Source organism: Thamnophis sirtalis, unplaced genomic scaffold (genome assembly GCF_051295495.1).
Source record: "Thamnophis sirtalis isolate CommonGarterSnake01/CBP01778 unplaced genomic scaffold, rThaSir2_p1.2 scaffold_1, whole genome shotgun sequence".
NCBI lineage: Eukaryota > Metazoa > Chordata > Lepidosauria > Squamata > Natricidae > Thamnophis > Thamnophis sirtalis.
In genome coordinates, this window is record NW_028261381.1 from 19,442,444 (window position 1) to 19,460,140 (window position 17,697).

At 37.3% G+C, this 17,697-nt stretch overlaps 1 protein-coding gene across 6 annotated transcripts in view; it reads left to right on the forward strand.

The window, feature by feature from the left end:
• The window catches only part of ZNF385B (zinc finger protein 385B), a 234,601-nt gene that overhangs the window by 167,388 nt on the left and 49,516 nt on the right, over positions 1–17,697 (forward strand). For 5 of the 6 annotated variants that reach the window (XM_087708343.1, XM_087708358.1, XM_087708366.1 and 2 more), the window contains one exon: positions 15,559–15,669. In XM_087708343.1, the coding sequence (XP_087564469.1) occupies positions 15,559–15,669 (111 nt within the window). Of the gene's footprint in view, positions 1–5,420; positions 5,740–15,558; positions 15,670–17,697 lie in introns of those variants that run through there. The other variant, XM_014061132.2, reaches the window with a different exon arrangement.

Sequence of the window (17,697 nt, forward strand, 5' to 3'; positions counted from 1 at the left end):
ACATCGGAGTGAGACAAAATGGTCCCCTGAGAGAGGATAGGATAGTTTCAGAATGAGGGACCAGAAGAACTCCAAAGACAATTGATCTCAGAGGAAGTACTAGAGCCTGGAGAAGCAAAGAACATTTCTCCGGAGCTATAGAAAGGCAGACCACCAGGTTCCGTGATGAAGAGTTAAGCTGATTTTTCTCAAGAAATGAGGTGATGGAGGGAGCATCAAACTAGAATCCTTGAAGTCCCTTTAAGTCAAAGCAAGTAAAATAAACTGCTCCTAGAATTCCAGTTGAAATTTCCAATGTCTTACAGTTAGGGATTATCCCAAAAAATGAACTGGTAAAGCAAACCAGGAAAATTTTATGTCTCTAAGATAGAATTAAAAGTTTTTAGGCAAGGACCCGTGATCAGGTTATGATTTTTTTTTTAAAAAAAAATATGTATTAGGGTAAACTGCCATCTCTATTACATCTCAAAGCATCTGATTATTTTAGAGGTAGTGAGGCAAATAAGCATTCCGTATTGCAACCAAAGAGAATAGTCTGGAGATTCAAGGAATGTACTGAATATATTTGCAAATGTCCACATTCTCTGAATACCCAAATCTTTTTAGCTATTGCCTTGGTAAAAAGACAGAACTGTTGCCCTGTTAACTCTCTGTTGTAGCCACTCATAGAAATCCTTAGAAAACACAAATGTGTTGCACACAGGCCACGTCCACCCCATCAAGGGGGAAAACATGATGAAATGTCATGTGATGCAGAGCTGGTATTCAGCAGGTTCTGACCAGTTCTGGAGAACCGGTAGTGGAAATTTTGAGTAGTTCAGAGAACCGGTAAATGCCACCTCTGACTGGCCCCACCTCCATCTATTCTCTGTCTCCCGAGTCCCAGCTGATCAGGAGGGAATGGGGATTTTTTTAGTAACCTTCGTTGGAGCGGGGTGGGAATGGGAGTTTTATAGTATCCTGCCACGCACACCAAGCCATGCCCATCAAGCCACACCCACAGAACCGGTAGTAAAAAGTTTTGAATCTGACCACTGATGTGATGGCAACATGACGCTGCAAGTTTAACACCCATGCTAGATAAGCTAAGAATATCTGTGGTGTTATAATCTCAACATGGTTGAAGAAGGCTAATCTAATGTATTTAATAAGATTGGGAGAGAGAATATAGAATTATTTAAAGACTTTTAACTAATTTGATAACAGCATGTCCCTAGGATTTGGCAATTAGTGATTCTAGAATTTGTGCTATGAAAACTTTCTGAGAATACTATATTTATGTAGTAGCTAGCAAAATCTCAGTTGATTTTAAAAAAAATTAGACAAGGCTGGCCCTGGATAATATTTTCATGAAAAACTGCCAGGAAATGCAAGGGCTATAGATTAGAAATTGCACAAACATCCAATAGAAAGCAATGACTAATCACTTCCATGTTGTTACCAAGAAAACTGAATCATCATAGTTGAATGAAAGTAGGATTTACATTTCCCCCCCTCCCCTCACCTTCTATATGTGTTGTGGGTTATTTGACCCAGATGGAAAGAAAACTTTTGCGGATAATTAAGATAAGTATGTCTAAACATTTATAGAAGTTCAGATACCAGTAGTTAAAAATAAGACTAAGGTTAAATAATGTAAGCAAATGTTGATACCTTTTTACTGGTAGCAAGATGCAGAAAATAACAGGGAAATCTACTGTTTGTCATGCTCTTATTTTCCAAGATGAAATAATTTATTATACATAGATTTTGACTGCATATTCAAATGAATGCCTGCCCTTGATAGAGAGAAACATCTCGTAACATCATGTTTTTAACCAGCCTGGCAAGATCTAGGTTAGAGTTGAGGCATATAGTGGATTTATGTTGACATCTGCTGGCTGCTAAAGAGAATGTTTGAAAAATAACCAGTCAATTTCCCCCTTTCTGTTGTGTAATAGCTTGTTAATTGTTTATTTATTTATTAATCCTTGAAGCAAGGGAAATGTCTTGATTAGCTGCCATTTCAGTTAAACACTACAAAGTTTAGCAAATGTATTACGGCACAAGTCTTTCCTTTGATGTGCTGTATTTAACAAAATAATTTCATGTAAATTAGGAAAAATATGGTACTAGTGCCAATTTTGTTAGAAATTGAAAGAAAACACGGATGGAGAAATCTCTGAAAATAAAAATGGGCAATGATTTGGTCTGTTTGTCTTCTAATATATATGATGTAGCGGTCGATCGAATAGTTTACTTGGTGTTACTTTAAACCTAAAGCTATTGTTTAAAATAAAATATCTCATTAATAGACTTCGTAAACTTTTCTGAGTGTATTTCAATATAATATATTCTCTTTCTCAGCAAAAAAATAATAACAATTAAACAGTCCTTGACTTACGATCACAACTGAGTTCAAAGTTTCCTTGCTAAGCAGGATAGTTGTTAAGTGAGTTTGACTCATTTTGTGGCCTTTCTTTTCACAGTTGTTAAGTGACTCACATAGTAGTTAAGTTAGCAACAGGGTTGTTAAGTGAATCTGGCTTCCCCAATGACTTTGCATGTCAGTCACAAAAGGTGACCAGTTGCCAAGCCTTTGAATTTTGATTACCTGACCACAGCCATGCTGCAACGATCATAACGCTCTACATGGGGCAGCCCTTGAAGAGTATTCGGAGACTTCAACTCGTCCAGAACGCAGCCGCGCGAGCGATTGTGGGTGCACCTCGGTACACCCACGTTACACCTATCCTCTGCGAGCTGCACTGGTTACCGATCAGTCTCCAGATACGCTTCAAGGTGCTAGTCGTAACTTATAAAGCCCTTCATGGTATTGGATCTGGGTACTTGAGAGACCGCCTGCTGCCAATTACCTCCCACAGACCCATTAGATCTCACAGGATTGGCCTCCTCCGGGTGCCATCTACCAGCCAATGCCACCTGGCTATTACCCGGGGGAGGGCCTTCTCTGTGGCAGCTCCGGCCCTCTGGAATGAACTCCCCGCAGGGATTCGGACTCTCACCTCTCTCCAGGCCTTCCGAAAAGCCGTCAAAACCTGGCTTTACGGCAGGCCTGGGGGTGATGAGTTCCCTCCCCTATCGACATGTATGGTTGTGCGACTGTCGTCTACTTTTATTATTTGTATTTTGTCTTTTATGTTCCCCTTCCCCCCCCCTTGAATTGTTCGCCGCCCTGAGTCCTACAATACAAATATAATACAATAAGGGTGAAAAGAGGTCATGTCATTGTTTTCAGTGCCTTGGTAAGTTTGAACTGTCACTAAACGAACGGTTGTAAGTTGAGGATTTTCTATATTTTGAGGCAAGATAATTCAAATCTGAAGGGAAAATAATATGAAGTTTGATACGTTTTGCTTATTTCATAAGTAGCAGTTAAATAATTAAAAAAATGTAAATAATAATCATTAGGAATTATACAAATACATTTATTTGAAACTAATTTGGATGTTCAAAAATGTTTAAACATACAGGTAGTCCTCGACTTACAATAGTTCATTTAGTGACCGCTTGAAGTTACACCGGCACTGAAAAATGTGACTTACAACCATTTTTCACATAAACATTGCAGCATCCTCATGGTCACAGGATTTACATTTGGATGTAAATGTGATCACCTTTTGTGACTTTCTGACAAGCAAAATCAATGGGGAAGCTGGAGTCACTTAAGCATATTAAAATGTAACAGCTTCAGTGATTCACTTAACAAAGGTGGCAAAAAAAAGTCATAAAATGGGGCAAAACTCAACACATTTAGCAACATAAATTTTGAGCTTAATTGTGGTCAAAGACTATCTGTATAACGTTTGCTCACACTATGTACATTGACATATATGTTGTAATATTTTGTAAAATCAATAGACCAGCTGTGATTAACTTAAGCCTCAGTGACTTAAGCTCAATTTATTTTACCTTGGGAAAAAGCTCTTCAAAGAAAGAGACTGATGATCAAAAATACTGACTAAGACCTTTTATTTAGAGATTATACTTAAAGCCTTCTGGAAGCACCTGGGAAGGCCAAGTACTGAATGGACAACTGGAATTTTCCATTAATTCCTGGGCTCATGCCCCTTATCAGCGTTCCAAATACCATGCAGAATTAAATCAGAGTCGAAGGCAAAACTATGCTTAAAGTTCCAATTTAATAAGACAGGCATGTTGGCATCGTGTTGTGGGATTCCAACTCTGGAAGTTACATCAGAATCCCACCCAGTTAAAAGTTCATGATCTTGTCCCCACACCCACAATCCATCACATGGTCCAATCTTCTTCTTCCACACTGGCGTCCATGCCCAGCTTCTTCCGGTCAGGTGTACTGGTGTGGAGACAAAGGATGACCTTGCTTCTAGTAAAGAATAAAAAACAATACATTCCACAATCTCACTCTTCTCAATAGAAAGTGTGGCAGGCCAAAATTCTAAAAGGAATATAAATGCAGGGCTGACACCCCTATTGTTTGGTGTATCAGTCTTAAATATTGTAATTTGAGGGGTAATTATATTGCTCTGCTTACATAGTTCAAGCATAGAAATAAGAATATTATTATTTATTACCTCTAGATTGACTGGGAGCAGTGAATGCAATTATGATATTTCAAAAATAAAATAATGTAAGCTTACCATTAAGCTTTAGCTTAACATTTTTGCTTAAATTTTGTTTAAATATATATTTTTAAAGAAACGATAGATTATTTGAATAAAAATTAAAATCCTTTATATATGTTTTAAGTTTTTAATTTTATTTTATCAAATCCATTTGCTGCCCATTCAGGCAACTCTGCAGTTATCTGTTCAGATATTCAGAAGAATATTTTCATATTTCCATTTCACTTATGAATGATCCATAGGTATTTTTTGCATATTATAAGATCCAAATGCCAAATTTTATAGGGCATTTGTTACTAAGCAGACTCTATTTATTGCTAAACCTTTACATTGGCTATGAATTATAAGAAAAATAGAGTGAATAGCAGCTCTCATTAATATGGATTATTTATATTCGTATGATAGAGAAAATAACACATATATGGAGTAATATAGTTATTAAAATTTGCCTAGACTATATATTGGGTTAATTATATGCTTTAGCTCCTTTCTAATGTATCCATAATAGAATGGATTAAACACTTGGTAGTTTATTTTTAACTAAACAGTCTGCAACTGTGACAAGCTCGGGAGCTTCTCTGAATCAGCAAACAATTAACAGCAACACATTTCACCAATTATTCATCCTGGCATGTTTAATTTTACTTAACAATACTCTCTAAGATCAGTTTTCAGGCACTGCTCTTCTGGCAGGGACGTACTGTTTTACTATTCAAAATGATGTAAACCAGCCTCCTCTTGGTGGTATTTAAAGTGTATTAATTGTTAATGTGCAATCTTTCTGAATTCCAGTCAAGAGGAAGGCTGTATTCAGTTCTTCCGTTTGGGAAAGAACATCAGTTTTCTCCCCCTCAGAGTGTACAGTACTAGCTTAGCCTCTGGAGACTCTGTCAAGCCTTATTGTTTGTGTGACTTTCTCCTGAGGCTGCTTGCTCTTGGAGACAAGAGATTCTTATCACAGCCCAGACTTCACGATGGTCTCGCTTTTTAAATTTTAACCACCGCTTGGTGTGCGGTGCTAGCATTGTGGAAATCACAGGAGCAGCATTTACTGGGTCTTCGAACAGCTCTCCCAACCGCACACTTTCTTCATGCTGATCCTTTTCGCTGGAGCCAGCCACTTCCGATGGTTCAGGTACTTGGCATTGCTGCAAATATTTTCTTCTTATCGGGTATTGCGATTGCAGTTTAAGAAGGCGGGGGGGGGGAGAAGCATTTAAAAATCACAATGCAGTTTCTATTTATTTTTCTGAATAGACACTTTGCCATGCAAATGCAGCATATATTGCATGCTAACAAAGGCATTTGAGCTGGAAATAAATACTGTTTTAAGAAGTATCCTGTATGTTGCCCTCTGTATGGAGTTTATAATGTGACTTAGGTCATTCACTGTGTTTAGAATTTTATGTCTGGATGATTAGAAATATTATTCTAAGACAAACAGATAATTTTTTTGATTAATGTATTGTCTTGCTTTTGCTCTCTTAGATTAGGAATGGTCAGGTTTTGCAGGAAGTTGTTTATGGAATGCTTGTTTTATTTTTCGTAATTAAAAACCTTGTCACTTAACCACATGCTGTTGCTACCTTTGGATACAGTTTTTTTTTATTTAAGATTCACCAGCTTAAATGGTTATAGGATTCAACAGAAGTAGCACTATGCCTCCATGACTTTGTCAGCCTGACCAGTTTTGATTGATAAGAGTTATTTTGCCAGTGAAGATAGCTCAGTGGAATGACTTAAACTAGGACCCACAGGTGCTTTTTCAAGAGGCAACTGGGCTTTCTGGTTTTTCTTTGAAGACATCTCGCTCCTCATCCAAGAAGCTTCTTCAGCTCTATAGCTGAAGAAGCTTCTTGGATGAGAAGCGAAACGCCTTCAAAGAAAAATCAAAAAGCCCAGTTGCCTCTTGAAAAAGCATCTTTGGGACAACTGTGACCTGGATAACTGATAATCTCCATAGAGACTTAAACTAAGCATCATCATAGGTATGGCACGGGCAGCACTGAGGAATAGCATAACTATTCTGTGTAATTTCAGCATATCCCATTTGGTGGCATGACCTTATATCCACTTAGACTGGCAGACAGAATGGACTTAATGAAATGCAGGGGATCTTATAGCCATATGGATTCTGTTGCCTTAGCTGAATGTAGATCTAGATACACGAGGCTGTACATTGCTGTCTTATTTACTTAGAGCTGAACTCAAGGCAGATTTTAATAGGAATTTGCTATTGATTTCTAATTTCAGAAATGTGTGTGTGTGTGTGAGAGAGAGAGAGAGTGTGTATGTTTCAGTATATACTTTATATACTGCACAACTTTAGGTAGTTTAGAGAGCAACTTAATAAAAATATTTTTTTAAAAACCCACAACTAACTATGATATAAACCCAAATAAATCCAGAATTAGAAGACAATAGACAAAAAATTAAAGCTTAGCTGAAAAGCCAAGTTTTAACTGCTTTCCTGGAGATGTGAGATGGCTATCTAAAACTTGGAGTTTGCTTTTTCTGGAGGTTTAAAGCAGTAGTGGAGTACTGCTTCCAGGCTACCACCCCCTCCCCAGCTGAAGAAACCTACAGCATCTATAGGAAAAAACCTGCTGTACAGAAAAACAGGTTGGTCGGAGCATTATGGAAAAGACACTCTAGCCCATGTTTGGAAATGCTTTAAGCACCACCACCTTGAATTGTACTCAGAAACATACTGGAAGACAAAGCAATGGTTCCAGTGTAGGGGGTATACTACGGAACCAGCTCTCACCAGTCAGCATGCGGGTTACTATATTCTGCAACAGACACAGTTTCTGAATAGTCTTCAAGGGCACTCAGAGAAGTAATGTAATATAGAAGGAAAGAGAGTAGGGTAATTATTGCCTGCCACTCAAGAAAGGGCACAATTGGTTGTTGATATAGAAATGGCTAGTTTATATTACTATGTAAAAGTAAAAACTTGAGGCTGGATGTTATTATTTTATTTTACTGCACCAAAGAGAGTCAGAAGTCAATGCATGTTCTTTCTTTTTCCCTTTTCTTTACTCTTCCCTTTTCCTCCCCTATTTTTCCTACTCTTTCTTTTTCTTTTTTTGTATTGTATATTATAAACAATTTTTTTAAAAAAAAACCAACCTCAAAGAAAGGGCATAATTGGCATATTAGCTCTAACTAGGCAAATTCATTTCTATCCAGTGGTGGGATTCAGCCAGTTCGCACCACTTCAAGAGAACCGGTTGTTAACTTTCTGAGCAGTTTGGTGAACTGGTTGTTGGAAGAAATCATTAGGGCAGAGAACCGGATGTTAAATTATTTGAATCCCACCACTGTTTCTATCTCTGTCCTCCTCTGGATGGACCATCCAAGTGGAACCATGAGTCCAATAACATTCTCCAGTTGCACATAAGCTCCTTTGGGGAGAGTCCAGTAAGATATTAATCCATTGGATAATAGCATTCAACTCCAAGCTCACCCAAGTGACTTTATGAACAAAATGTCAAGGAAATCTCTTACAGCAGCCTAAAGGAAAAGTTGCTGACCTGACCCTGTCATCGGGGAACATGACATTTTAAAATGTACTGCTGGACAACATTCCACTGATAAAGCACGCTAAAGTCCAAAAATTTGTGTAAGGAAATAGATGTCCTTTCAATTATCCTGTTGAAAAACAGTTGGAGTTAAATTCTTAACTGTGTAGCTGCAGTCAGGTGACCCTAGTGACTAAATAAACTCAGCACAACCCCTGGTCTGCTTATTGTTAATAATAATAATAATTAATAATAATACTCTGGCACATTCTTTAATTAGTTTCTGATTCTGACAAGTTAGAGAGGAAGAAAATATAGTTTTTGATAGTGTATAATGTAAACTAGGGAAAGTCTATCTATTTTTTTAAAATTATACCAATTGGCAGAGGAAACAAGTGCTGTAAGTTAGTTTGCTATTTTTTTCTTAGATAGTATCTTAACATATCAGCGGCAACACATATATGAAATAATAAAAGTATGGACATAAATCCAGAGTAATTTGGAAGCACTGAAGATGGGCAAGTGCTGATGATATCTGCTGATTGTCTTTCTTTGGTTGGTTATTACTTTTCCAGAACAGGAAGAGATGGCTAATCAAGTTCTAATGATAGAGAATTTGTGGAATATCAGCATTGTAGGTAGCCTGTCTATGTCAAAATCTTTTTGACAGTGTTAACCATTGGGGGGGAGTGTAGTTGAATGTGATGATACTGTTTAGCAAAAGTGGAAAATGAATTTTTAAAGTATATCTTTAAGGATGATACAATTTTTCTTACCTCTTTTGCTTTTTTTATTCATTGGTAGTTTTAATTTTGCCTTGGGAAAGAGTTTCAAGAAATTCTGATAAAGTTTTTGCTTTTTAGAGTGGGAGGAGATTAGGAAATTATTACAATGACTTTATGAGCAAAATGCCTAGCATTGGTATAATGTTTTTTATAATCCTTGGAAAGAGAAGAAAGCTACTGAAAGTACTACAAGTTCAGAATATTTGGAGATTTCTCCATTTATTGTAAGCAGTTCATCGAAAGGCAGTTAGCAAACAAACAAACAAAATGAAAAGTTTTCCACCCATGCAAATTCAGAGATAAATAGTCCTAAAAATGGTAGCATTCACAGTTGTAAAGATTTATGTAGCATTATACCACATTTTCCCTTTCAGTAAAGTGTTTATAGAAACCTTTGTGAAAATCTTGCTAATGGGTTAAAAATTTAGCAATGGGTCTAAAAAGAACAGAAAAGAAAATTAAATTCTCACAACATTTCTGTGTGAAATAGTGTGTCGTCCTCCCTGTCCCCCGCTTTGCTGACCTTAGGAAAAGCACCATCGTACCTTTGTGCCTGAAAGCTGAAAAACCAGATTGTCTGCATTCTAACTGGAAAATATTCCTTTTAAGCATTGTAATCGTGCTTTTTAACTGACAAGAATCCTAGAACAATTTCTTCATTGTGGTCTCTTATTGATACACATGAGTTGCTGCCAGAACCCTTTTTGGAAGCTGCTAGAATGTTCACAGATTTTTGGTGGAAACCTCGTTCTTCTCATATACTTTGCAACTAGATGCAGCTCTGCTTCAAGCCCCTCCAGTTTGTTTTCAACCACCACCGTGTTAATCCTGAGATGAACTTCATTCTGCTATATTGTCATTCTCTAGTTTTCTCTTAATTTTCTTTCTTTAATATCTCTGATTCTTGGAAACTCTTTAGATTAGTTTGTTATGATGCTTTGTCCTCCCGTTACAGAGATCTGACCTTTGGCAATATGGCTCCAAGGCCTCTGTTTCACAAGCACCAGCATTATTTTTCTTGTTGGATTATGGAAGCAAATTTTTACATCTGTTGGAAAATGTATGTATGTAGTCTATTGTAGACATTTGTAAATACTGCCAGTCATTTCTAAACAATAATCCCAATCATTCTAATTTGTGAGCTACATTCTGGGAGCAAACTTAGAGACACTAGGCTCATTTTCTCCAACTCTCTTACCATGTCGCCAAAAAAGTCTGCTGGCTGCCTCGTGTCAGTCAAATTATCCATTGCTCATGGGATTTTTGTGCCACTATTAGCTTTAGCCATTGAGGGTGGCGAACGTTCTAAGAGAAATACTACAACCAATTCCAAGCAGAGAAACAAGAAAAAGAGGAATAAATGATCTGTTGCCTTCTGAACACCATCTCCAAAGTCCTTAGTTCCACTCTACCATGGGCTTCTCAAACCCTGCTTTCTCTGATTATTGATGGACGGGTTATTGATGTACTTTGTGTTATCCACTCCTTCTTTGTTCAGAGATAGGAATCTGCCTCAAAAGGGGAAAATCAGGATATAAACTTCTGATTACCCCTCTATTTTTCAGAATTATCAAAGTCAATATCTTTGTCTTTGGCCATCTCACAGTCACCAAGATCTTACGTGATCATTTCTCCCTGAAACATCCAAAGATTCACTGAATGTAATGTATATTGGCCTTCTGTTTCCTCTTCTTCTTGAATTCTTAAAATGTCTTTGCCCAATCATATAACAAATAGCAATTGCTCTCTCATCCCCCAGATTTTTCTCTCCTTCAAGATGTTCTTTTGAGACAGATCTCATATCCATGTTATGGCTTAGCATAGGCTTTTGACCAAAGATCGTTGTCTTCCTCTCAGTTAATAAGGTGAATCTGCTGAGAACATTTGGTCTCCCCTGTCAGAAGTCATGCTCATCTCTTAATTTTGACAGTAATGATTTGGATGCCTTTTCAGTTTATTCAATATCATCTTCAACTTTATCACTCAATGGGTGACCCAGGAAGGAGAGCAAGCATCCCACTATACTTCTGAAACCTTTTATTTCTGGAGTGAATACTTGCTTGACCTCATCAGCCTCAAACTCCAAATGTTAACTTTGAACTTGATCTTTCCCCAATCAACCATTCATCAAATACTTGATTCATTTTCAAGGTTCATATGGTTCCATTAATTAACTTTGGGTTCTGTTTTTTGCAAGATAAGCTCCACACCAAACTCCCCTGTTGCTTTCAAGCCATCATTAGAGTTATTACAGATTATTTCTCTTTTTCTCCAAATTGAGATCTAAGTGTTCCTAGAAAGAATGGCAAGCTCAGATCTATAGAATGTTAGATTTTCACCCCTTTAACTATTTTTAAGACATTCTTGTTTCAAAATAATTACTGATTGTTGTTCTTTGGGTAAATAGAATAGAATCTGATTTGCATATATAGATTGCAAGATGCATACTTTCACATACTCATAATCCTATTGCTGCATCTTTCACTTTATAGTATCTTGCTCTATTTACCAGTTTAATGTTTTGCTATGTGGTCTTTCCATAGCCCTGATAGTTAAAAAAAAAAATTGTTACTGGATTTTTCCAGTTCCAAGGTATCGGTTTTCTTCATATCCAGATAACTGGCTTCAAACAGTGCATTCTGGTGCCATTCTGTCTCACATTATAGTTGTTCTTCTCCTATACATGGTGGCTCAGTGGCTAAGACACTGAACTTGTCATCAGAAGAGTTGGCAGTTCAGCAGTTTGAATCCCTGGCGCCACGTAATAGAGTGAACTGTTATTTGTCCCAGCTTCTGCCAAACCTAGCAGTTTGAAAGCATGTAAAAATGCAAGTAGAAAAATAGGAATCACCTTTGGTGGGAAGGTAACAGTGTTCTATGTGCCTTTGCCGTTTAGTCATGCCAGCCACATGACCACGGAGACGTCTTCAGACAGCGCTGGCTCTTCAGCTTTGAAATGGAGATGAGCACCACTCCATAGAGTCAGGAACGACTAGCACATATGTGTGAGGGGAACCTTTACCTTACTCCTATAGCATCATGGCCTCTGACTGAATCATTAGCAGTATTCCTTCCTTTGCAGGTTATCTGATTCATAGGTGCAATGACAGTGCTGCTGCTGTAATTCCATACTCTTCAGTCATTTGTACACAAAATATCCTTTCCAAAAGAATCAGAACCCAGTGGAACTAGGGTTATTCAACTACTTCAATTGTACACCTGCCCATCTTTGGATGCATCCCTTACAGGATTGGTTCATACCTCTATTACATTTCTCTGGGCACAGATTGCTTGGCTTTACTTTTGTCTTATTTGAGATTCAAAGTCTCACACGCCCTATCATTGAACACCAGTTCTATTCTTGCATGTCAGCTGTTTGTTGATTCTAAAATTAAAGACATTAGAGAATATGTGTCCATTTTTTCCCCATCTTGCTAATAAAAAAAGGGCTTTAGTGCATAAAAAAAAAAAAACACCTCAGGAATGGTTTTCCCAATTTCTTTTACATTAGAAAATTACGAAGCTTATTTATTTCCTGTGGGATTAACAAAGGAAACCTTTCTCTCCAAGAAGATTTAAATATTTGAAATGTAAAGGAAGATCACACCTGAGAAAAAGAGAAAATGATTCCTCCCGGCCTCTGCAGCCCCCAGACTGAAACTGCTAGAACAGTTTTTTGCAGGTCACCCGAATAAGGGATATTACATTTTTCCAGCATAGCAATTTGTGAATGAGGTTCTGGTCATGCATAGTCGGGATCTAACCTGAAGACTGAAACATGATAGAAGATTACAACTTATAATGTGTAAAAAAGAAAAATTGAGATACCAATACACACTTTGATATATAGGCTTTTAAAGATCAATATTCAATTGAAGCCAGAATTTTCCTTTTAGGACTAGTGGATAAATAATTAGAAAAAAGCCATGGAAAAATATTTCAATATGGAGGTTGAAATATGTTTTTACTGGGAAGAAATAAAAAAGTCACATCTTTATATATTTTTCTTTCTTTTTTGTTTTTCTTCAACTTTTGTCTTTTCTCACATACACACACACACACACACACACACACACACAGAGAGAGAGAAGAATTGTATATCTTTAAATGGTGCAGAGCAAATGTATGATTTATTGGGTTTTTAGGGCAGAGTTTGGAAAGATGCAGAGTCCAAGGGAGATGTGAAGAACATTTACTTTTTTATGTCTTTATTTTTAAAAAGCTTCATTGTGCTTTTTATTTGTTTTTATTGTTCATGAGTTCATTGAGTTCATTGTTGTTTGAAATTTTAGAGAAGTGCGTACATTAAAAATACATTGAAGGGAGATATGATGGCCAAAGGTTTAGGAACCCCCATTGTAGGATAACATTAGGGTCCTGAAACCCAATTGTGTATTAGATTTGTTAAGGTCTCCTAATCCCAAAAGAACTCTGAATAGCCTACAATATACTCTACACAGAGAACAAAACTGCCTGAGCCAAAGCAGCAATCCTAACATTCAGAGAAAAGATTCTCTGAATCAGAAAACTCTTTGAGTCCAGAAAACAGGGAAGTAAAAAAAAATTCAAGATTGTCCCATATTGACTCTAAGAGGGGGTGGGAAAAGCTGTCAGGCTTTCAAGATTCTATCATTATAGCTTATAACATTTAATCAGAGTTCTAGTATTTATTCCTGTGTCTGTCATATCTTACCTCAGACGACTGACAGACAAGGAGAAATGGATTACTTCATCCAGGTCTCAATAGAACTTATCCAGGATCAGTATCACCTCAGTCCCATACCCAGGCCTGACCTCAGTCTCCAGAAAATCCACTTCTTCTAGGGTTACGTGTCACCATCATTTCAACAATCTTCCACCCCAAACCAGCAAATATTTATTAAAGACCACAAGATTGAGCAACGGTCCAACCTGCATGTGCTAGAGGATAGTCTAATTCAGCAGAACTTCACTCATTCTACTTTCTCGGAACTCATAGTGCAAAAAGAATTACAGACAGCAGGGTCAGTCACCAATACAGATTTGTCCATTAAGAGCCAAAATGACTTTGCTGGCAAGTGCTATGCAAATAATTATAGTGGCCAGATGAGCAATCTGTCTGATGGCTCCTTCTTAAAGAGAGTTAATAAAGTTAAACAGTGTCACCTGACAATAGTCTGCCACTTCAGTTTATCCAGAATGCAGCCGTGTGAGCGATTGTGGTGCACCTCGGTACACCTCCGCGAGCTGCACTGGCTGCCTGTTGGACTCCGGATGCGCTTCAGGGTGCTAGTCATTACTTTTAAAGCCCTACATGGTATCGGACCTGGGTACTTGAGAGACCGCCTCCTGCCAATTACCTCCCTATGACCAATTAGATCCCACAGATTAGGTCTGCTCCGAGTACCATCAGCTAGCCAATGTCGACTGTCGACCCCTCGGGGGAGGGCTTTCTCTGTGGCTGTTCCGGCCCTCTGGAACGATCTCCCCGTGGAGATTCAGACTCTCACCACCCTTCAGGCTTTCCGCAAGGCCGTCAAGACCTGGCTGTTCCGGCAGGCCTGGGGCTGTTGAGTTCCCAGCCCCACTTGAATTGCTGTGATTGTTGTGTTGTTTTTTAATCTGTTTTGTGTATCTTGTTTTTTGTTTTGTTTGTTTTTTTGTATTTCCCCCTTCCCCATTGGTTTGTTAGCCGCCCTGAGTCCCTCGGGAATAGGGCGGCATACAAGTATAATAAACTAACTAGCTAACTAACTTCAGTAAAGAAAGAAAAATAAGTATGTTTCACCTGTCTAATGTCACAGTGTAGGTCTCACCATTGTTACATACTTGAGATTGGTTGAATATATGTTTTGCCTTTCTCCAGCGTTTCAAGTACTTCTGATGTTACATTTTCCAGAGAGTCTCAGCACCCAAGTTGCCAGCCAGGAAATTGCACTAGAAAGAGGCTGCTTGTGGGCAATAGACTCCCGTATTCAATTCGGTTCCCAATGTCAGTGGTCTATGAGGCACTAAACTGAACTGTTTGCCAGTGAGCTGGGAAACTCTCCAACAGGATCCATTAAGCATTGGGAATGGGCCATCCAAATCAGGCCTGCTGCCCCATGATTATCATGTTTTGCTCTTAATTGTAACTGGATCAAGGCATGATCCAATCATAGCAACAGAATAATGAAAAGCCTCTCCATTTCCAGATAATGTAAGATCTTCTCTAAAGCAAACACAAGATCTAAATTATGATCGCCCATAGGAATTGACCTAAAATCAACTTCAGACAAGCCTGTGCTTGTCATGAAGGCCATGAGTTTTTCCAAAGCAAGGACCAGAGGTAAGGAGAATGATGTCACCCAACACCAAAAGGAGAAGATTTTCTGCCACCACCAGCTTTCAAACACCATCAATTCCAGCAGGTCAGGAAGGGATTATAGTAATGCCATGTGATAAATATTTCTTATGAGAACTAATTTTCTTTAGCACAAATGGTAAAGCAGCAGAAAAACTTAATAAGCTGCTTTGAACTTGCCACAGCAGAAAAGCCAAATAGAAAATCAAATAAGTAAGTTCACTGCAGTCATTAGTTTTCCGATTTAGAGCTTTCTTTAAAAACATACATTTCTCAGAAACAATTTTTTTTGTAATATCAATATGCTATTATTCGTTTCCTAGATGGACCCAGTGCAAAAAGCTGTCATAAACCACACATTTGGCGTGTCACTCCCTCTAAAGAAGAAACAAGTCATTTCCTGCAATGTGTGTCAACTTCGTTTTAATTCTGATGTGAGTATTTTTGATTACTGCTCAGTGTATACTTTGTGTGTGTGTTTGTGTGTTGGGAAGGAAGGAAGGAAGGAAGGAAGGAAGGAAGGAAGGAAGGAAGGAAGGAAGGTAGGTGAGTCAAGGTAGCTGCAGCTAAAACATATAAAGAACAGTTGCTGGATCTGGGTATGTCTAGTTTAATGAAAAAAAGACTAGGGGTGACATGACAGCAGTGTTCCAATATCTAAGGGGCTGCCATAGAGAAGAGAGGATCAACCTATTCTCCAAAGCATCTGAAGGCAGGACAAGAAGCAGTGGGTGGAAACTAATCAAGGAAACAACATAGAATAACAGAGTTGGAGGAAGTGTCAGGAGAAATTTCCTGACAGCTAGAACAATTAATCAGTGAAACAACTTGCCTCCGGAAGTTGTGGATGCTTCAACACTGGACTTTTAAAAGAAGAGATTGGACAATCATTTTTCTGAAATGGCATAGAGTTTCCTGCCTGAGCAAGGGGTTGGATCAGAAGACTTCCAGAGTCCCTTCCAACTCCGTTATTCTATTGACTCCTAGTGACTGGCCTAGATAAGTCCCTGCAGTTTTTTTGGCAAAGTTTTCAGAGGTGGTGTGCTCCGAGGTCACCCAACTGGTTTTGTGCCCCAGGCTCCCACTATCCTGGTTTCTATCCTGGTATTTCAACCATTATACCAAACTGATTCATATACCAGTAGATTCAAAAAAATAATTACGTTTTAAAAATAAATTCGGTAGTCCTTCCAGTATGTGCCAGATGCTAGATTTATCGGACTACATTAACATGAACAGATGAGTCGGAATATTATGAAATTTGGAACAATTGGTACAAATGGCTGCAAAACAAGAATAAAATTAATTAAGCCAAAAAAACAATATATATAAATATATATATAGAACTGTGTATAAAGGTATGTAAACATAGAAGCGAAATATTATATACATGTACAGGTATGATGACATAACAATGTTGATGTAATGACTGTAAGGTGATGTAGAAGGGAAAAATAATTTTAAAAAACTGCTAATAAAAAAAACATGAACAGATGAATCTTTCATGTATAGTAAGCAAAATTTACTAACAATCAATACATTTTCCTACCTACTTCAGTCAGTTTGAAATTGCAGGCAGAAATGCTGTAGTAAGAATGTGTTTATAAGACAAATAGTCAGGGAATCAGTACAGAATGATTTTTAATTAAATACAGTAGATAATTTTGCTAGCAGTACAATTCAAAATATGTTTATTCTACAGTAAGTCCTTTTGACTTCAGCTTTGCTCCTGTGTAAATAGGCAAGGTGAAGTAATCAAAATATTGTTTTGTTTATTACATGCTATCCAAATAAACATAATGAAAAAATGAAAAAAATATTTTAAAAATATGTTTTATGAACAAAGTTCTATCTTTATATTTGGCTTTTACTTTAACAATAACACTACCAATAAATATCCAAAAGTACATCTTGAAATTAATAGTGGGTTAATGAATCCCATGAAAAGGTCACATTATTCAAATCTGTACTACTTGAAGTAATATTTCTATGGAAAATGTGGCAATTGTTTGCAGTTCAATAAAAGGTAGTAAAAAAAATGTAAACATAATATTTTATACATATACTAGTAGAATATTACAGTAATGATTAAAAAGTATGTACTTCTAATTTAAATTTCTAAATTAAATTAAACAGAGTAATTGTATAAAGCAAAATATAACCCAAAATTTCTACCATTTATTTAGACATTTCAACATCTTGTCCTATTATTGCTTCTCCTGGACCATGTTCATGTTGTTTAATTACATCAATTTTTTGTTGTAAAGTAATAAACCTCTTCATTCTACGCTTCTACTCTAACAGAATCTTTCTTTTTCTCCATTTTATACATATAAAGATTAGTAGTATCTAAAACCGTGCATGCGCTTGACTCAATTCTGCATATGCTATGCAGACATTAACTGAATTTTCAGTTGCATTAAACACAACTTGGTATCTATTTACAATTCACAGTAAATTGA